At 45.6% G+C, this 22,686-nt stretch overlaps 1 protein-coding gene across 1 annotated transcript; it reads left to right on the top strand.

Moving 5' to 3' along the window:
• The first annotated feature begins 5,493 nt into the window (after positions 1-5,493).
• Positions 5,494-22,115, top strand: LOC120992440 (protein kinase C delta type-like). The gene is made up of 7 exons (XM_040421464.1): positions 5,494-5,899; positions 9,636-9,919; positions 17,158-17,249; positions 17,782-17,983; positions 18,488-18,631; positions 19,295-19,420; positions 21,987-22,115. Exons 1-7 carry the CDS (start codon positions 5,494-5,496, stop codon positions 22,113-22,115), a joined length of 1,383 nt encoding a protein of 460 aa, XP_040277398.1.
• The last annotated feature ends 571 nt before the right edge of the window (positions 22,116-22,686 follow it).

Below are 22,686 nucleotides of genomic sequence, written 5' to 3'. Positions count from 1 at the left end.
GATACATGGATCGGATCCGCAAAACACATACAGGCGTCTGAATGGAGCCTTACAGGGGGGTGATCACCCCATATAGACTCCCTGATCACCCCCCTGTCATTGATCACCCCCTTGTAAGGCTCCATTCAGATGTCCGTATGATTTTTACGGATCCACTGATACATGGATCGGATCCGCAAAAAACATACGGACATCTGAATGGAGCCTTATAGGGGGGTGATCAATGACAGGGGGGTGATCACCCCATATTAGACTCCCTGATCACCCCCCTGTCATTTATCACCCCCCTGTCATTGATCACCCCCCTGTAAGGCTGCATTCAGATGTTCGTATGATTTTTACGGATCCACTGATACATAGATCGGATCCGCAAAACACATACGGACATCTGAATGGAGCCTTACAGGGGGGTGATCACCCCATATAGACTCCCTGATCACCCCCCTGTCATTGATCACCCCCCTGTTATTGATCACCTCCCTGTAAGGCTGCATTCAGATGTCCGTATGATTTTTACGGATCCACTGATACATGGATCGGATCCGCAAAACACATACGGACATCTGAATGGAGCCTTACAGGGGGGTGATCACCCCATATAGACTCCTTGATCACCCCCCTGTCATTGATCACCCCCCTGTCATTGATCACCCCCTGTAAGGCTGCATTCAGATGTCCGTATGATTTTTACGGATCCACTGATACATGGATCGGATCCGCAAAACACATACGGACATCTGAATGGAGCCTTATAGGGGGGTGATCAATGACAGGGGGGTGATCACCCCATATAGACTCCCTGATCACCCCCCTGTCATTGATCACCCCCCTGTCATTGATCACCCCCCTGTAAGGCTCCATTCAGATGTCCGTATGATTTTTACGGATCCACTGATACATGGATCGGATCCGCAAAACGCATACGGACGTCTGAATGGAGCCTTACAGGGGGGTGATCAATGACGGGGGTGATCACCCCATATAGACTCCCTGATCACCCCCCTGTCATTGATCACCCCCCTGTCATTGATCACCCCCCTGTAAGGCTGCATTCAGATGTCCGTATGTTTTTTACAGATCCACGGATACATGGATCGGATCCGCAAAACACATACAGGCGTCTGAATGGAGCCTTACAGGGGGTGATCACCCCATATAGACTCCCTGATCACCCCCCTGTCATTGATCACCCCCTTGTAAGGCTCCATTCAGATGTCTGTATGATTTTTACGGATCCACTGATACATGGATCGGATCCGCAAAACACATACGGACATCTGAATGGAGCCTTATAGGGGGGTGATCAATGACAGGGGGTGATCACCCCATATTAGACTCCCTGATCACCCCCCTGTCATTGATCACCCCCCTGTCATTGATCACCCCCCTGTAAGGCTGCATTCAGATGTCCGTATGATTTTTACGGATCCACTGATACATGGATCGGATCCGCAAAACACATACGGACATCTGAATGGAGCCTTATAGGGGGGTGATCACCCCATATAGACTCCCTGATCACCCCCCTGTCATTGATCACCCCCCTGTTATTGATCACCTCCCTGTAAGGCTGCATTCAGATGTCCGTATGATTTTTACGGATCCACTGATACATGGATCGGATCCGCAAAACACATACGGACATCTGAATGGAGCCTTACAGGGGGGTGATCACCCCATATAGACTCCCTGATCACCCCCCTGTCATTGATCACCCCCCTGTCATTGATCACCCCCCTGTAAGGCTGCATTCAGATGTCCGTATGATTTTTACGGATCCACTGATACATGGATCGGATCCGCAAAACACATACGGACATCTGAATGGAGCCTTATAGGGGGGTGATCAATGACAGGGGGGTGATCACCCCATATAGACTCCCTGGTCACCCCCCTGTCATTGATCACCCCCCTGTCATTGATCACCCCCCTGTAAGGCTCCATTCAGATGTCCGTATGATTTTTACGGATCCACTGATACATGGATCGGATCCGCAAAACGCATACGGACGTCTGAATGAAGCCTTACAGGGGGGTGATCAATGACGGGGGTGATCACCCCATATAGACTCCCTGATCACCCCCTGTCATTAATCACCCCCCTGTAAGGCTGCATTCAGATGTCCGTATGTTTTTTACAGATCCACGGATACATGGATCGGATCCGCAAAACACATACAGGCGTCTGAATGGAGCCTTACAGGGGGGTGATCACCCCATATAGACTCCCTGATCACCCCCCTGTCATTGATCACCCCCCTGTAAGGCTCCATTCAGACATTTTTTTGGCCCAAGTTAGCGGAATTTTATTTTTTTTTCTTAAAAAGTCTCATATTCCACTAACTTGTGTCAAAAAATAAAATCTCACATGAACTCACCATACCCCTCACGGAATCCAAATGCGTAAAAATTTTTAGACATTTATATTCCAGACTTCTTCTCACGCTTTAGGGCCCCTAGAATGCCAGGGCAGTATAACTACCCCACAAGTGACCCCATTTTGGAAAGAAGACACCCCAAGGTATTCCGTGAGGGGCATGGCGAGTTCCTAGAATTTTATATTTTTTGTCACAAGTTAGCGGAAAATGATGATTATTTTTTTTTTTTTTCCTTACAAAGTCTCATATTCCACTAACTTGTGACAAAAAATAAAAACTTCCATGAACTCACTATGCCCATCACGAAATACCTTGGGGTGTCTCCTTTCCAAAATGGTGTCACTTGTGGGGTAGTTATACTGCCCTGGCATGCTAGGGGCCCAAATGTGTGGTAAGTAGTTTGAAATCAAAATCTGTAAAAAATGGCCTGTGAAATCCGAAAGGTGCTCTTTGGAATGTGGGCCCCTTTGCCCACCTAGGCTGCATAAAAGTGTCACACATCTGGTATCTCCGTACTCAGGAGAAGTTGGGCAATGTGTTTTGGGGTGTCATTTTACATATACCCATGCTGGGTGAGAGAAATATCTTGGCAAAAGACAACTTTTCCCATTTTTTTATACAAAGTTGGCATTTGACCAAGATATTTATCTCACCCAGCATGGGTATATGTAAAATGACACCCCAAAACACATTGCCCAACTTCTCCTGAGTACGGAGATACCACATGTGTGACACTTTTTTGCAGCCTAGGTGGGCAAAGGGGCCCACATTCCAAAGAGCACCTTTCGGATTTCACCTCCATTTTTTACACATTTTGATTTCAAACTACTTACCACACATTTGGGCCCCTAGAATGCCAGGGCAGTATAACTACCCCACAAGTGACCCCATTTTGGAAAGAAGACACCCCAAGGTATTCGCTGATGGGCATAGTGAGTTCATGGAAGTTTTTCTTTTTTGTCACAAGTTAGTGGAATATGAGACTTTGTAAGAAAAAAAAAATATATAAAAAATCATCATTTTCCACTAACTTGTGACAAAAAATAAAAAGTTCTATGAACTCACTATGCCCATCTGCGAATACCTTAGGGTGTCTACTTTCCGAAATGAGGTCATTTGTGGGGTGTTTGTACTGTCTGGGCATTGTCGAACCTCAGGAAACATGACAGGTGCTCAGAAAGTCAGAGCTGCTTCAAAAAGCGGAAATTCACATTTTTGTACCATAGTTTGTAAACGCTATAACTTTTACCCAAACCATTTTTTTTTACCCAAACATTTTTTTTTATCAAAGACATGTAGAACAATAAATTTAGAGAAAAATTTATATATGGATGTCGTTTTTTTTGCAAAATTTTACACCTGAAAGTGAAAAATGTCATTTTTTTGCAAAAAAATTGTTAAGTTTCGATTAATGACAAAAAAAGTAAAAATGTCAGCAGCAATGAAATACCACCAAATGAAAGCTCTATTAGTGAGAAGAAAAGGAGGTAAAATTCATTTGGGTGGTAAGTTGCATGACTGAGCAATAAACGGTGAAAGTAGTGTAGGTCAGAAGTGTAAAAAGTGGCCTGGTCATTAAGGGTGTTTAAGCTAGGGGGGCTGAAGTGGTTAAAGTAAAGGGGTTGTCCCATCTGGGACACTGATGGTATATGGCTAGGATGTGCCACCAATGTCTGATTGATGTGGGTCCCACCTCTGACAACCGCTCCTATCTAGAGATCCAAAAAAGAAGCAGAGCCTGACACATATGTGCTCTCCATTCATCACTATGGGAGCTCCACAAACAGTCAAGTGCCCTCATCTATATGGCAGTGGCAGAAGTAGCTGCGTCAGTGCTTGGCTATTTACAGAACTCCCATAGTGGTGAATGGAGGGTGGCTTTGCATGTGGGGCTGCTTTCTGTTCACGAGGGATCCCATTTTGGAGAAAGGAGTGGGTCCTAGCGATATGCTATCAATGTGGCAGATGGAAATGTCCTTTTAAGTAAATAAGATTTAAAGGATTCCCTAATAAAGTAAAACTATTCCCATGTAGAACATAACACCTCCTTCCCTGATGCACCTTCCATTCTGTGTTTTTTGTTTTCTATCTTGTGCAAATTATCTTTGTATGATATGCAAATTAGTCAGTAAGTTGCCCAGAGGGGCGTTATTTTCCAGTGCCCAGGCCCACCCTCCAGCAGAGCCCAAGCACGCCTCTCCTGGGCTGAGACTCCATGCCCCCATCAGCGCCGTTGCCTCCGCCCCACCCCCTACATCACTGATGCGAGGTAACGCCACCCACACTTGTCTTCAGCTTCGCTGAGAAATCTCGCCTAGGCTGATGCCCTCTGTGAAGCTGAAAGCAAGTGTGGGCGGCATTACCTTTTGTCAGTGATGTAGCGGGGGAGGGGGGCCAGCAACGGCGCTGATGGGGGTGTGGAGTCTCAGCCCAGGAGAGGCATGTTTGGGCTCTGCTGGAGGGCCTGGGCACTGGATGGGCGAGTTCCTGGGCACCGTTGAAAGAAAATGTGGGCACCTTACTGCCTAATTTGCATATAATACAAAGATGATTTTGGCAAGGTAGAATATGAGAAATGCTGAATGGAAGGTACATCAGGGAAGGAGGTGTTATGTTCTACATGGGAATAGTTTTACTTTATTAGTGATAATCCATGTGACAGAATAAAAAATCAATCAGTAGAGCTACAAAATGTTTCTGTGTAGCCCCAGCCTGACAACTGCTGGTACTATTCCTCTTGTCCCTACAATCAGACTATGTAGGAACTATATAGGCTGTCAATTTGTTCATAAATTTCCAGAGGAATGGCATAATACAGAGATTTATCATAAAGACATAATTTTTTCATCAATATGGCACATGTGTCTCCTGCCATTTTTATACAGCAAATTTCACATTTCATAAAAGTTTCCAATGTGTTCCTCAAAGCTCACAGTAAACTAAAAGCCTGGCACAAATGGCTGAACGCTATTGGCCAGTTACTGGGCACATCACAATCCATGTAGCCAAGGCAACCGTGGTGCCCGGGTCTGAATGGCAGGTGGCAGTTGGAAGTGGCAGTTGGAGTTGACTGGCGACGGTGGACATATCTGCTTACCTGATGGAAAGCGCTACGATGGATTCTGAGAAGATTGCTGCGAGGACGAGAGGAGCGAAGAAAAGGAGACACATTTCTGACTCATCGGCTGATGAGCAGAAGAAGATGGAGGAAGAAAAGAAGATTATCATCAGGAGGAAAGGAGGGAAGAAGCGTCGGACCATCCTGACCACACCTGATGAAGACACGGAGACACCCAAGAGGAGCAAGAAGAGGAAGAAGAGGATAACATCCAGCTCCTCTGAGAAGATGTCTCCTAATCAACCCATCAGTCCAGTGGAAGAAGAAGTGACTAAACAGCCAAAGTGCGGGAAGAAGAGAAAACTCATCCTCATCTCTTCAAAAGATGGAAAGAAGTCACGGATCAAGAGAGAAGATGACATCCTGAAGAAAGAAGACCAGCAGGAGGACCAGGGAGTCTCAGGTATATCCACACATACAGTAATACAGAAGCTATACATCCTGGACACATTGTTAAAACTTTACATTAATCTGTTCTGTAGAGCTGAGACCTGAGACAAGCAGAAGGAAGGGGAGTCCACATTTATAGCTGGGGTGTTACTAAGGGTGGGGGAGGGGTGCTAGCGGGCATATACCCTGGGTGCTCAGTTCCTTGGGGGCAGCAACAAGCCATTCTGTCTTTATAGATACTGGGCTAGGGCAGTGAAGTGTGAATTAGGCTGTACACAGTTCCATTTTAAGTATTTAGAGGGTCATTTATCAAACTGGTGTAAAGTAGAACTGGCTTAGTTGCCCATAGCAACCAATCAGATTCCTCCTTTCATTTTGCAAAGGAGCTGTGAGTAATGAAAGGTGGACTCTTATTGGTTGCTATGGGCAACTAAGGCAGTTCTGCTTTACACCAGTTTGATAAATGACCCCCTTAATGTTATTATATGAATTATTTCTAATCCCCCAATAGTGTCCTTATATGAGTTGTCAGCAGAGCCTGTGCATGGGGAGAATACAGGCTGTCATAAACAGCAGCCTATATTGTGTATAGTACAACATTGTAACAACCCTGCATGCATAGAAGTGATGCGACAATGTGCCCCTATTGTAAATGATTAGAAGTCATCAGGAGTTCCAGGTCCATATAAATGTAGAAGGTCACATGCCGGGCTCATGTCTACAGATCACTGACCTCCAGGGTGACTTCTAATATTCTTAATAATGTTACACCTTTCAGCTGCTGCAGAACCTCTTCCTCAATAGTTAGGCCACTGTCGCTGGGGTATTTTGGTTACTATTTGTATGTCAAACCCAGGAATACAGAACACATAAGAAATACAGAGGTTTCCATCGTCCTTTCTCTCGGTGTAGCTTCCTCTGGGTTTTGACTTACAAATACTGATCCCAAATATTGACCTGAATATATAAGTGGCAAAGTGCCCCCCAGTAATGAGCTGAAAGATGTTCTGCAGCATCTGAGCTGTGTAATGCTGTTCTGCAGCAGCTTTGACACAATCTGTATTCATTTAGTTGATTTGGGGTCTGTATTTCTTATGGGGTGTATTTATTCCAGGGTTTGTATTCAGGGGTCTGCTCTGCAGGTTTGTAAGCTTTTTGTTTTCATGGCGTTCAGTGTGTAGTAACAATGACGTTATCTTTATCCCGCGGATCAGCACAGTCATGGCGGTAATAAATGTACATTGTTTTTCTTATGTTTTACTATATGTACAAAATAAAAAACTTCTCGCGTTGTGTGTGTGTTTTTTATAGCATTTATCACGTGGTATGTTTTATTAGGTTGGAAGTTTACAGACATGGTGACACCAATTATGGTTATTTTGTTATTGCTTTTATTTTTACTGTATTTGATAAAAAGGAAAGAGGCTTTTTTAGCTTCTTTATATATTTTTTTTTTTAGATGTTATTGATCTTTTTATTAAACATTTGGCACCCACTGTGGAGCTTGCTCCATACACTCTCCTGCAGCATTTGGCATAGTGTATAGGTATATGATATGTCAGGAAGGGGAAATGAGTTGGTTCACCATTATATGTCATATTCATTTATTGATTATAAAAATAGAGCACAATTGCCTTTCAGATTCTGTAAAAATAATCTAATGAAGAGCTATGACACTTACTTACATAGTATAGCGCCACCTGGTGTTCAAAGTGTGAAGCAATGTGCAGGTCCATCTACTGACCTCAGGGAACCGATCACACATGCTCATCCTCCAGAGCCAGGTCTCTGCATAGTGATCCTGTGTTCCCAGCAGAAGAGCCAATAGAAATATCTTTCTGCATGGAAGAAGCCTTTCTTTATTAGGTCCTCTGCAGAGAACACAGGGAAGAAAGCTATTTCTTCTAGCTGCTCTGCAGTGACCAGAGAGGAGCACTGTGAAGAGACCTGGCTATGAGGAGAGCGACTGACCTTTGACCAGCAGCACTCAGCTCAGTAGATGCACATTGTTATACGCTTTAAACACCAGGTGGCGCCATACTGTATAAGTAAATGTCATATCTCTCCATGGGAGTAATAGCAAGTAAATGGCGCATAGGCTGCAGTTTTTATCATCTCTCCCCTTAATGCATAATCACCTACATGTATGTCATATGTGTTAAAGGGTTATATGGATCAAGCTCACACGTTGAGGTCGCTCTCTATATATGGTGGTGGATGCCGGCTGTATAATACAGGAGACACCTGCCAGCAGTGACCGAGAACAGTGATAATACTGATACCTTGATTATGATGCGGGTGTCTTTTAACCCCTCAGATGCCGCTGTCAATCGCGACTGCAGCATCTATGGAGTTGGACAGAGGGAAGGGGTTCCCTAAGTCTTCCGATCGGAGCCCCTGTGGAAAAATCGCAGGGCTCCTATTGACTGTCATGACAGCCTGTGTCCTTGTGAAAGGTCCCAGGCCTGTCATGGCTAGCTGCCCAAAAATACATTAAAATGGCCAAAAAGTTTGACATTATGGTACAAAAAAAAACTACACCCCGAAAATATGCCCTTACATGGCTTTGCAGAAGAAAAAAAAATGTGGGTGTCAGAAAAGGATGATACAAAGAATATTTGTAATTTTTTTTAATTATTATTATTATTTTTTTTACATATATATGGCTATGTGAAAGGAAATTTTAAAAAGTTAAGGCTCTTGCAATGTAGAATAAAAAAACAAACAAGAAACCCCAAAAGTAAAATAATTCCAGTCCTAAAGGGGTTAAGGCACTTGGTCTGGGGTCTGTATTTATTAATGGATCTGATTTCTGCATTTATTTTGGAGTCTGGTCTAAGTCTGTATTTATCTACAGTGCTGGATTCTGTTAAAGGGGTATTCCCACCTGAGACAATGGGGGCATATCACTGGGATATGCCCTTATTGTCTCATAGGTGAGAGACCCACCTCTGGGAAATGCACCTATCTCGTAAACGTAGCCGGCAAAGTCCAGGAGGGTGCACCACACATGCGCGGCTGCCTCCATTAATTTTTATGGGGCTGCTGCCAAAAATAGCCAAGCCCCATACAAATATCTCGGCCCCATCGAAAAGAATGGGACCATTGGCTGCGCAAGAGTGGTGAACTCCCATTCCCTTCTATGGGGAAAGCGCTTGGTGGTGGCCGAAAATGGGGAAACCTGGAGCCCTCCAGTCACCACTTTCCACACTCTCGATATAGTTGTATGTCCCAGTGGTGGGTCCCGCACCTATCAGACAATGGGGATATATCCTAGCGATATGCGGCACTCAGAGCCCTCTCTGTGGGCACCTGCGCCCTGAAAAAAGTCTATGGTATACCAATATGCCTTAGACCTTTCCTGCCATTCATCAGCACAGGGCGCAATATGAATGGCTCAGCCAGTGCATTGAATGTAGGCAGGCTATTATAGCTAAATGATAAAGTACATGGAAGATATACTATATTGATATTCAGGTTAAATTGCCATGTTGGCACTTTGGGATAAATAAGTGGGTTTTGGGTTGCAGTTTGGCCCCTTGGTCTCTAAAAGGTTCACCATCGCTGGTATAGACCCTCATTGATCACCATTTAGAGTCTATGGGACTGCTGGAGATAGCCAAGTTCTATACTTGGCTATATAAATTCGGGAGAAACAGAAGGACAAATCAATATGACCAATCCATATGATAGAAATGCCTAAGATGGGAATATCCTTTCACTTGTTTTTCTATTACTTTCTCCCCTAGTCGAGGACAGCGGTGTTCGGCCAACCTGCTCTAGAAGCACAATAATCTCCGATAACATCAGGGAGAGATTAATATTCCATCATGTGCTCGGGAAGGGAAGTTATGGAAAGGTCGTCTTGGCTGAGGACACTTCTAACCATCAGAAGTATGCTGTTAAGATCATCAGCAAGAGAGCCATGCTTGCCGACTGTGATGAGGCGGATGTGTTGGTGGAGCACCGAGTCTTACAGCTGGCATCTGGGAGCCCCTTCCTCATCCACGCGGACTTTGCATTCCAGACCAAGGTACACTACTGACAACTTCACTTTTTTCAAATGTCTCCACTTGTAACCCAGTCCACCGAAAAAGGGGGCAGCAGCCGACAGAGCGACCATCCATGTGAGAGCAAATGGGTCTGGTAGGACTGCAGGGACCCCCAGTAATCAGAAGAATGGAGGTCCCCCTTCCCCCAGGCCCCATAGCAGTTGTGTGGTTTGCCTCCACAGTAGGTGCCCACTGCCTCTGTCCTCAGGATTGCTGGGGGTTTTAGCAGTTGGACCCAGTGATCAGACACTTATCACCTATCCTGTGGAAAAGGGAAAATTGTTCCTTGTGGGAGAAAATAAGCCTTCAGGGGCTATGGCACCCCAGCAAAATCCACTGCTCACCCTCAGACCTCCACTGATCACCCACCAGTGGCCCTAAAGAGAAAACTCTTTAAAGGAGCAAATAAAGGTTATTTATTCTATGATGACAAATTATATCATTTTCTAATTTTCTATATTTGTGGAATATAAGGCGCCCCCGGGTTTAGATTACAGAAAATTAGAAAACAAAATTTTGCACTTATCAAACCTTCCCTGGTTGAGGTGACTTATTTTGGGGTCTAGTGTAGATGGGGTTAATAGATTTGGTCAGTGTGTCATCTGCTGACCATAGTAACAAACAGCAATGGTGCATGTGATCACCTTATTAAATATACCTACCCAAGTGTCTCCTGTCATTGCTCTGCAGTGTCCTGCCATGCTTCTTCTGCTGTATTATTTCATTTATTTATTTTTTGTTACCCTCTGTGATCTTCACATTGTAGAAATACAGTACACATGCCCAACTCTTCAAGGTGCATATTACACACACACACAGCTCTGCAGTACATACATTATTCATACATACACATTATATATATATATATATATATCGATATACAGTATATATATACACACACACAGAATTGTTACATACACAGTAGACACATATACACAGCTCTTCTACATACACAGTATACACACAGAAACTATGCACAGGGCCGGCGCCACCTGTAAGGCGACCTAGGCAGCCGCCTAGGGCACAGTTTAGCAGGGGCCGCCGGAACCGTGCGGTTTAAAAAAAAAAAGCGTTGGTTAAGTGGCGGCCGGGCCGGTCCTGCCGCAGGTTTTTTTCAAAAGTACGGCGGCGGGCCCTCCCCCGCACCGGGCGGCTGATGCACTGCCCGGGCTGGCGCGTCTATGATTGTGCACCGCCCGGGCACAGCCTGAAGAGAAGGACTGACGGGAGGGTAAGGGCTCTTTCACACTTGCGTTCTTTTCTTCCGGCATAGAGTTCCGTCGTCGGGGCTCTATGCCGGAAGAATCCTGATCAGTTTTATCCTAATGCATTCTGAATGGAGAGAAATCCGTTCAGGATGCATCAGGATGTCTTCAGTTCCGGAACGGAACGTTTTTTGGCTGGAGAAAATACCGCAGCATGCTGCGCTTTTTGCTCCGGCCAAAAATCCTGAAGACTTGCCGCAAGGCCGGATCCGGGATTAATGCCCATTGAAAGGCATTGATCCGGATCCGGCCTTAAGCTAAACGTCGTTTCGGCGCATTGCCGGACCCGACATTTAGCTTTTTCAGAGTGGTTACCATGGCTGCCAGGACGCTAAAGTCCTGGCAGCCATGGTAAAGTGTAGCGGGGAGCGGGGGAGCGGTATACTTACCGTCCGTGCGGCTCCCCGGGCGCTCCAGAGTGACGTCAGGGCGCCCCAAGCGCATGGATCACGTGATCACATGGATCACGTCATCCATGCGCATGGGGCGCTCTGACGTCATTCTGGAGCGCCCGGGGAGCAGCATGGACTGTAAGTATACCGCTCCCCCGCTCCCCGCTCCTACTATGGCAACCAGGACTTTAATAGCGTCCTGGCTGCCATAGTAACACTGAAAGCATTTTGAAGACGGCTCCGTCTTCAAATGCTTTCAGTACACTTGCGTTTTTCCGGATCCGGCGGGCACCTCCGGCAACGGAAGTGCATGCCGGATCCCAACAACGCAAGCGTGAAAGAGGCCTAACGCCTCTAATGTAGCGTGGCCGAGCTCTGTTCGGTCCGCGGTACAGGAGCTTTTGTTTCCTGTACCCGGCCAGACTGACAGGAAGTGCACACTAAGTGAGCACTTCCTGTCAGTCTGGCCGGGTACAGGAAACAAAAGCTCCTGTACCGCGGACCGAACAGAGCTCGGCCACGCTACACTAGAGGTGGGGGGGAAATGAGAGTGATAAGGGAGGGGGGGGAATGAGAGTGACAAGGGAGGGGGGGGAATGAGAGTGACAAGGGAGGGGGGGGAATGAGAGTGACAAGGGAGGGGGGGGAATGAGAGTGACAAGGGAGGGGGGAATGAGAGTGACAAGGGAGGGGGGAATGAGAGTGACAAGGGAGGGGGGAATGAGAGTGACAAGGGAGGGGGGAATGAGAGTGACAAGGGAGGGGGGGGAATGAGAGTGACAAGGGAGGGGGGAATGAGAGTGACAAGGGAGGGGGGGGAATGAGAGTGACAAGGGAGGGGGGAAATGAGAGTGACAAGGGAGGGGGGAAATGAGAGTGGAAGAAAAGTCTTTTCAAGATCTTCTGTAAATGTCATTCTACAAAAATGCCTATTCTAACTGAGGAAAAAGATAGGACACCCTCACATGTATTCCCTCTTAAATTGGCTCAGATCTCACACAGGTATATCACACCAGGTGCACATAATTAGTAGATCGTTACTCTGCATGTTGAATGAGGCTTGCCCTATTTAAACCTCAGACATTTAGTTTGGTGTGCTCCTGACTGTTGAAGTGAGAGTGAGCACCATGGTGAGAGCAAAAGAGCTGTCAGAGGACTTCAGAAAAAAGATTGTAGCAGCCTATGAGTCTGGGAAGGGATTTAAAAAGATCTCAAAAGATTTTGAAATCAGCCATTCCACTGTCCGGAAGATAGTCTACAAGTGGAGGGCTTTCAAAACAACTGCCAACATGCCCAGGACTGGTCGCCCCAGCAAGTTCACCCCAAGAGCAGACCGCAAGATGCTAAAAGAGGTATCCAAAAACCCTAAAGTGTCATCTCGAGAACTACAGCAGGCTCTGGCTACTGTTGATGTAGAAGTACATGCCTCTACAATCAGAAAGAGACTGTACAAGTTTAACTTGCATGGGAGGTGTGCAAGGAGGAAACCTTTGCTTTCCAAGAGAAACATCGAGGCCAGACTGACATTTGCCAGCGATAAAGTTGACAAAGACCAGGACTTCTGGAATAATGTTCTTTGGACAGATGAGTCCAAAATTGAATTATTTGGACACAACAGCAGAGGACATGTTTGGCGTAAACCAAACACAGCATTCCAAGAAAAGAACCTCATACCAACTGTGAAGCATGGAGGTGGAAGTGTCATGGTTTGGGGCTGCTTTGCTGCAGCAGGACCTGGTCAGCTCACCATCATAGAATCCACGATGAATTCTACTGTGTATCAGAAGGTGCTTGAAGAACATGTGAGACCATCAGTTAGAAAATTAAAGCTGAAGCGGAACTGGACCATGCAACATGACAATGACCCAAAACATACTAGTAAATCAACCAAAGATTGGCTGAAAAAGAAGAAATGGAGAGTCCTGGAATGGCCAAGTCAAAGTCCAGATTTGAATCCCATTGAGATGCTGTGGGGTGACTTGAAAAGGGCTGTACGTGCAAGAAACCCCTCAAACATCTCACAGCTGAAAAAGTTCTGCATTGAGGAGTGGGGTAAAATTTCCTCAGACCGATGTCGAAGACTGGTAGATGGCTACAAGAACCGTCTCACTGCAGTTATTTCAGCCAAAGGAGGTAACACTCGCTATTAGGGGCAAGGGTGTCCTATCTTTTTCCTCAGTTAGAATAGGCATTTTTGTAGAATGACATTTACAGAAGATCTTGAAAAGACTTTTCTTCAGTTTTCTTTGTTTAGTCGGATTACTTTAATCTCTCTGTATTGTTGAAACGGAGATGAAATAACCATTTATTAAAAATGTTACAAAAAACCACATGCTTTCAAAGGGTGTCCTAATTTTTTCACAAGACTGTATATATATACACACACACAGAATTGTTACATACACAGTAGACACATATACACAGCTCTTCTACATACACAGTATACACACAGAAACTATGCACAGGGCCGGCGCCACCTGTAAGGCGACCTAGGCAGCCGCCTAGGGCACAGTTTAGCAGGGGCCGCCGGAACCGTGCGGTTTAAAAAAAAAAAGCGTTGGTTAAGTGGCGGCCGGGCCGGTCCTGCCGCAGGTTTTTTTCAAAAGTACGGCGGCGGGCCCTCCCCCGCACCGGGCGGCTGACGCACTGCCCGGGCTGGCGCGTCTATGATTGTGCACCGCCCGGGCACAGCCTGAAGAGAAGGACTGACGGGAGGGTAAGGGCTCTTTCACACTTGCGTTCTTTTCTTCCGGCATAGAGTTCCGTCGTCGGGGCTCTATGCCGGAAGAATCCTGATCAGTTTTATCCTAATGCATTCTGAATGGAGAGAAATCCGTTCAGGATGCATCAGGATGTCTTCAGTTCCGGAACGGAACGTTTTTTGGCTGGAGAAAATACCGCAGCATGCTGCGCTTTTTGCTCCGGCCAAAAATCCTGAAGACTTGCCGCAAGGCCGGATCCGGGATTAATGCCCATTGAAAGGCATTGATCCGGATCCGGCCTTAAGCTAAACGTCGTTTCGGCGCATTGCCGGACCCGACATTTAGCTTTTTCAGAGTGGTTACCATGGCTGCCAGGACGCTAAAGTCCTGGCAGCCATGGTAAAGTGTAGCGGGGAGCGGGGGAGCGGTATACTTACCGTCCGTGCGGCTCCCCGGGCGCTCCAGAGTGACGTCAGGGCGCCCCAAGCGCATGGATCACGTGATCACATGGATCACGTCATCCATGCGCATGGGGCGCTCTGACGTCATTCTGGAGCGCCCGGGGAGCAGCATGGACTGTAAGTATACCGCTCCCCCGCTCCCCGCTCCTACTATGGCAACCAGGACTTTAATAGCGTCCTGGCTGCCATAGTAACACTGAAAGCATTTTGAAGACGGCTCCGTCTTCAAATGCTTTCAGTACACTTGCGTTTTTCCGGATCCGGCGGGCACCTCCGGCAACGGAAGTGCATGCCGGATCCCAACAACGCAAGCGTGAAAGAGGCCTAACGCCTCTAATGTAGCGTGGCCGAGCTCTGTTCGGTCCGCGGTACAGGAGCTTTTGTTTCCTGTACCCGGCCAGACTGACAGGAAGTGCACACTTAGTGTGCACTTCCTGTCAGTCTGGCCGGGTACAGGAAACAAAAGCTCCTGTACCGCGGACCGAACAGAGCTCGGCCACGCTACACTAGAGGTGGGGGGGAAATGAGAGTGATAAGGGAGGGGGGGGAATGAGAGTGACAAGGGAGGGGGGGGAATGAGAGTGACAAGGGAGGGGGGGGAATGAGAGTGACAAGGGAGGGGGGGGAATGAGAGTGACAAGGGAGGGGGGAATGAGAGTGACAAGGGAGGGGGGAATGAGAGTGACAAGGGAGGGGGGAATGAGAGTGACAAGGGAGGGGGGAATGAGAGTGACAAGGGAGGGGGGGGAATGAGAGTGACAAGGGAGGGGGGAATGAGAGTGACAAGGGAGGGGGGGGAATGAGAGTGACAAGGGAGGGGGGAAATGAGAGTGACAAGGGAGGGGGGAAATGAGAGTGACAAGGGAGGGGGGAATGAGAGTGACAAGGGAGGGGGGGAATGAGAGTGACAAGAAGGAGGAGAGCGTGACAAGGGGCGGGGGGTGAGAAAGAGAGTGACAAGGGGTGGGGGTGTGAGAAAGAGAGTGACAAGGGAGGGGGGATAAGAATGACAAGGGAGGGGGGATAAGAGTGACAAGGGAGGGGGGATAAGAGTGACAAGGGAGGGAGAAGAGAGTGACAAGGGAGGGAGAAGAGAGTGACAAGGGAGGGAGAAGAGAGTGACAAGGGAGGGAGGGGGAGATGAGAGTGACAAGGGAGGGGGAAAATGAGAGTGACAAGAGAGGGGGGATGAGAGTGACAAGAAGGAGGAGAGCGTGACAAGGGGTGGGGGGGGGTGAGAAAGAGAGTGACAAGGGGCGGGGGGGGTGAGAAAGAGAGTGACAAGGGAGGGGGGATAAGAGTGACAAGGGAGGGGGGATAAGAGTGACAAGGGAGGGAGGGGGGGGAGAAGAGAGTGACAAGGGAGGGAGGGGGAGAGTGACAAGGGAGGGAGGGAGGGAGGGGGAAATGAGAGTGACAAGGGAGGGAGGGGGAGAGTGACAAGGGAGGGAGGGAGGGAGGGGGAAATGAGAGTGACAAGGGAGGGAGGGGGAGAGTGACAAGGGAGGGAGGGAGGGAGGGGGAAATGAGAGTGACAAGGGAGGGGGGCAGGGGAAATGAGAGTGACAAGAGAGGGGGGGAATGAGAGTGACAAGGGAGGGGGGATAAGAGTGACAAGGGAGGGGGGGAATGAGAGTGACACTTACCTTTCTCCAGCTCCGGCACTGGGAACTCTTCTCCCCGATCCTCCTCTCAGCTGCGAATGCGCATGTGCACACATTCAAAACTATGTTCCGCGTCTTCCCACTGTAGATTTCACAGTGAGAATCGCGGAAGCACCTCTAGCGGCTGTCAGGGAGACAGCTACAAGAAGCTTGATTAACCCTAAGGGAAACATAGCAGTTCTTTTAATTTAAATGCTGAGAAAGGGGTGGAACATATGTGATGTCATGATATTGGGCAGATCATCTGATAAGGGGGAAGACGGCAATTTTTATCTTGGCTAAGGGGGTAAAAATCCTTGCACCGGCCCTGACTATGCAGCAAACAAATTATACATACACAGCACTGCTGCATGCACAGCTGATACACACTCAGTTCTGCTACACACACAGCTCATCCACACACCTCTGCTGGTTGCACCGCTTATCCATAAACACTGTATTGAAGTTATGTAACAAGATCCTTCATTGTTTATTGTGTCTAGGGCAGATTTATAGCAGCTGCAGGAAAGCAATGAAGGTTCCTATTCAATAACTGCAAGCAGAGATCCTAATAACTGAGATCTTGTTATAGCAAGATTGTAAAATTATAGACTCTTTCACTATATATAAAGAATAACCTTTTCATGCTGAAAGCGGAATATCCCTTGAAGGATTACAGAAGCCACGGCTATATTCTGTCCAGTAAATGTGTAAATGTGATCTGATGGTTCAGTAATGGCGTCTTCTATGTCACAGATGCTTGTTCTACTTGGGCTGGAATACATGAGCTGCGGGGACTTTGATCAGTTCCTACGGATGAAGGGGCGGCTTGACATCCCCAGTGCAAGGTAAGGCTGAATAAAAACCTCAGCTAAACGGTTAGAAAATGACATAAAATATTAGATCCAGTGTCCGGCCTCATGCACATCACGCTGATGAGATCTGCTCCCCTGTTTGTCTGCTCTCTTCAAAAGAAGAATGGAAGACTGAGAGGGGAAACGTTCCTCCAGAAATGTCAGGGAATGTTTCTCCTCTTCCTTGTGCTGTGATCCTTCTTCTGATAGTAAAAGACAAAGAAGAGAACAGATCTCCCCAGTCTGATGTGAAGGAGCCTTAATCACATTCCCAGGTATTAAAGGAGTTCTCCGGGAATGGTTATTAATGACCATCAGCAACCCATTCTAGAACATGACTAGGACTGGTTGCTCTTTAAAACCCTGGAATAGAAGTTCATGTGATTTTAAGCCACCCTGTAGCCCTGGCCATAAGACACATTTGACAGTGATAAGAAACATTTTGTGTCTCTTATTCTAGTGACTGTTAGGAAAGAGTCTTATGTGTTATCCTCGCAATATATTCATTTATTTACTTTTCTGACAGATTCTATGCCGCTGAGCTTGTGTGTGCCATCCAATATCTCCATTCTAAGGGCATCGTCCACAGAGACCTCAAGCCTGAGAACATCCTGGTGGCTGAGACGGGACATATTAAGGTCACGGATTTCGGTCTCGCACTTGAGAACATGCTTGGAGACCGCACAGCCACCGAATATGCTGGGACAGAAGGCTATGTGGCTCCTGAGGTGAGGAAAAGGGAGTTTTCATCATTTTCACTGATATATTTGTATTGAAGGGGTTCAGAATACTGATCGCACATCCTTAGGATAGGTCTTCAACATCAGATCGGTGGAAGTCTGATTTTTGGCACCCCTGCACTTTACCTGTTTGATGGGGCCACATTGATTGTGTGAGGGCTTTATTACCTTCACACCATCTACTGATCTCAGGGATCAGCTGTTATTGCCAGGGGAAGCTCAGGGTGGCCATTCATTTCCACTGCAGTGGATTCTGGTGGAGAAACCTAATATTGCAATAGGCCCATTCGAATGAATGAGTGAGGTTCCTTCAGATGACTTTGTGGTTGCAGTTTATCTGCTGCTGGATGGAGGCAGAATATCTTGGCCTCATCCAGTTAAACACATTGTGTGACTCCATTCTACACTATGCTGGCAATCGCCGAAGCCTGAGCCCCTACAATAGTAGTCTAAGTATAATCTGTGTAGTCACTCTTCTCTCCTTCCTGGCAGATGCTGGCTGAGGAGGAGTATGGTGTCGGAGTGGACTGGTATTCATTTGGGGTCATCTTAAATGAAATGATTACCAGTCAGTGTACTTACGATCCTACACTATTTGACACAACACGCTCCGGCGCTAAAGTCATCATTAAAAAGGTCAGTATGTTACTGCATAATACTACTGTATTTTATACAATGTTACATGACAACCTGTGATAGAAGACATCTCCACCTATAATACTCCATAGTGCACCATGATCTCCTTCACTAATACTCACTACTGTAGTGTTTAGGAGGGGGTCGCCCCTCAGAGGTGCTGCTAGAAGGATAACAATACAACAACCATCATTTCTGTAGTATACATGGTGAAAATACTGGTCTCCACAAGAGGGGATGCCGAGTAGTCACCCCTGGACCCACAACCTGACCGGAGCCAACACAGACTCGGCATCGGCAATAGCACAATGTCTGACAAGAGTTAGCATTGAGGCAGACATTATAGTCTGTCTCCCATGATAACATTTTTTAGAATAACTTAGTCCACCCCTCAGAGCTTATGTAACAAGCAGCCACAGATTTCTAAAATCTCCCATTGCGGACACTACAGCCTGAGACCAGCATTTAGACAGAATAAACACTGGGGCAGATTTATATAAACTAGCCCAAGAGAAAAGTGGAGAAGTTGCCCATAGAAATCAATCAGATTGCAGATTTTATTTCCCAGCTATTCCCTAAAAATGCAAGATCTGGAATGTGATTGGTCATTGTGCTCAAAGATCGTTAGAGTCACTAAGTTATAATTACCTTTCTCATTTTCAGCTCCTCCAGAGAGATCCTGCCAAGCGCTTAGGAGTCCACGGTAACATCAGAGGCCATCATTTCTTCCAGCATATTGACTGGGTCTCTGTGGAAGCCCTTCGGACGGCCCCACCACACATCCCTGTAGTAAGTACATGAACAGAATGTCTACACACTTCATACACTGTATATGATTCTCAATGTCAGGGGCTTGATAGGGGGACATGTTGGCAGGTGATAAGAAGGGGGGCAGAGCCACCAAGCAGTAGCAATTGTCACAGAACATGGAGGCTTAGGGATTGGGCTACTGAACTCCAGATCCAGGAATCCATGTCAGCATACAGATCTTTTATGTGCTTTCACTAGTTCACACCTTGAATGTATTTTTGTAGGTAAAGTAATAATTATTGAAAATAAATAGATATATTGGACTGGCTCTCTGTATGTGTGGTATAATATGGATAAAATGAATAAAATATAATGTAAAGTGATCACACAATTTAATTCACAAAACTCAAATTACAATAAAATCACCAAAATACATGATTAAAAACGTGAATGTAGTTTAAAACACACTGGAAAACTGCAACAACAATGTTATACAATATTTCATGGGGATAGTACAATAGTGATATTCAGTTCTTTGTATCAAATGAATCCAATAGAAGTTCCTTTATGTAGGGTTTCTCTTATATGAAAGGAAAAAAACAGTTTGAATATCGTTCCTCTCAAGAAGTATACATGTGAGATTGCCGCTTGTATGTGTGGTTGTCAGTGATATCCGCAATTTGAAGAGGGCTTTATAGGAAAACGGGTTCCCAAGATAGCTATTTGCAGTCTGTCCAAGCCCGATAAAGTTGGTAAATAAATTTTTTGTAAAATAGCGACTAAAAATAGTGCATTAGACGTATGCAATAAAATTTATAAATAACAATAAAAAGATATAGATGATTGAAACATATTGATTAGTATATCTAGAGAATGTGATTTTTACAAAATACATAGAATAAATTATAACATTCTTCTGCTATGGAGAATGTTGCAGAAGAATGTTATAATTTATTCTATGTATTTTGTAAAAATCACATTCTCTAGATATACTAATCAATATGTTTCAATCATCTATATCTTTTTATTGTTATTTATAAATTTTATTGCATACATCTAATGCACTATTTTTAGTCGCTATTTTACAAAAGAAATTTATCAAAGCAAATGGCTGCAGCATTTATTCTTCATTGAGTAGATAGTACTAAATATCGGATATCCTATACCCAAAAAACACAGAAGTACACGAAATAACGCAATGAAACCGCATGTGAAACCGCATATGGAAAATAGAGCGAAATCCTAGAACATTGAATCCAGACCACTTTTTGGAGTTTTCTGGGCGACCTATATAAAGCCAGCCCAGAATTGGGAGATCAGCTGCCACTGAGGAAGGGGTAAGAGGTCCCCGAAACGCGTCTGGCGTAACCAGCTGATAGCTCCCACTTTGATCGAGGCCTCTTCACAGATGACATAAAGTCTGTGAACACTTTTGGGAAAAATTGGAGCGCTCCAGCGAAAAGAATTCTCTTATACAGAAACTTCTGACCACAGTTCCCGCGATACCTCGCTACAATCACGAGCTAGAGGTATGTCATAGATCACGTGACGTGTCGGCGTTCTGAGATACGAATAGTCCGGACACTAGCTCTCACGATACCTCGCTACAAACCAAGTTAGAGGCGCGCCATAGACCACGTGATTCATTGGCGTCGCCTTGAATAACGCGGGACTACGCATTCAACAGCGGAACGAAAGTCAGGTATGCTGTACCAGCCCATACTTTGAACTGCCATTTGGGTTAAGGTAAGGTCCAGCTTTTCTACCTTAGTACACACAGCACTTTATTTACCAACTTTATCGGGCTTGGACAGACTGCAAATAGCTATCTTGGGAACCCGTTTTCCTATAAAGCCCTCTTCAAATTGCGGATATCACTGACAACCGCACATACAAGCGGCAATCTCACATGTATACTTCTTGAGATGAACGATATTCAAACTGTTTTTTTCCTTTCATATAAGAGAAACCCTACATAAAGGAACTTCTATTGGATTCATTTGATACAAAGAACTGAATATCACTATTGTACTATCCCCATGAAATATTGTATAACATTGTTGTTGCAGTTTTCCAGTGTGTTTTAAACTACATTCAAGTTTTTAATCATGTATTTTGGTGATTTTATTGTAATTTGAGTTTTGTGAATTAAATTGTGTGATCACTTTACATTATATTTTATTCATTTTATCCATATTATACCACACATACAGAGTGCCAGTCCAATATATCTATTTATTTTCAATACTTTTCTCTGTACGGGTGATACAGCCATCTGGCCTAGAGCACCTGGTCCCTGTCGCATAGGAGTGAGCTATTCCTGTTATTTCTCTTTCCAAAGTAATAATTATATTTGTAACAAATAATTCTTGAATGAAGCTGGTTGGAGGCAGACTGCTGTAATGAGTGTAGACGACTACCCTAATTTGGCATTTAATATGCTTTATACTTCTCTAGAAAAAGTATATCTTATTACGGTGGAGGATGAGTACATAAGGTGATCATATTACATGTTGAAAATACAACCAGCATAAGCTTCATATCAGGTCAATGACCAATTGTGATGATCGTATCCTCATTTTTTATCTATTTCTTTTTCTTGTAGCCATCTATACCTCAACGCCGTTCCACACCATTCAACCTGGACGGAATAGAGGCAGCAGCGGCCAAGAAGGGACCTTTACCATTAAAACATCAGGCCATTTTCAGAGGGTTTTCATTTGTCACCCGGTAAACCCTCCACCAGCTCTAATGTCACCAGAGCAAAATGTCCTCCTGAGCTCCTGGAGAAGATCTGGACCCTGGAAATCCCCTGCAATTGGACTAAAGGAAAACATCTTGAAGACGGACACTGATCCTGAAGCTATTCCCACTGGACGATGTGAGTATATGTACGGGCATTTGATCCAGGGACTATTTTCCCACTGCCTGATTTGCAGTCAGGAAGGAGTGTTTTTCCCCTTAGATTAGGACAAATTGGCAGATGTCATAAAGGGGTTTTTTCTCTCCTTCCTCTGGATCAACTCAGTTGCCCTCCCCTCAGTTCAGCCATTCACCTAATTCAAAGTACAATTTGGCCAACCCTTTGCGGACATATTATTTAGTAATTGATTCAGGGACTTATCTGACTGCCATGCGTGGAGTCGGGAAGGAATTTTTCCTCATTAGAAGCTGATGGCTGAGGCTCAATGAGGTTTTTTCGCCTTCCTCTGGATTAATAATATCTGATCCAGGGAAATAGTCTGACTGCCCTAAGCGGAGTCGGGAAAGAGTTTTTCCCCCTACAGGGGTTTTTTTCGCCTTCC

The sequence above is a fragment of the Bufo bufo genome, chromosome 1, assembly GCF_905171765.1.
Source record: "Bufo bufo chromosome 1, aBufBuf1.1, whole genome shotgun sequence".
NCBI classification, from domain to species: domain Eukaryota; kingdom Metazoa; phylum Chordata; class Amphibia; order Anura; family Bufonidae; genus Bufo; species Bufo bufo.
Note: the sequence above shows the minus strand (reverse complement) of the source record. Positions and strands in the feature narration are given on the sequence as shown.

Bases quoted from the DNA above. Each gene is read 5' to 3' on its own strand.
- LOC120992440 (XM_040421464.1), top strand. From the start codon at position 5,494: ATGGATTCTGAGAAGATTGCTGCGAGGACGAGAGGAGCGAAGAAAAGG. The intron at 5,900-9,635 runs GTATATCCACAC...TTTCTCCCCTAG, and splicing joins GGAGGACCAGGGAGTCTCAG to TCGAGGACAGCGGTGTTCGG. The intron at 17,250-17,781 runs GTAAGGCTGAAT...CTTTTCTGACAG, and splicing joins CTTGACATCCCCAGTGCAAG to ATTCTATGCCGCTGAGCTTG.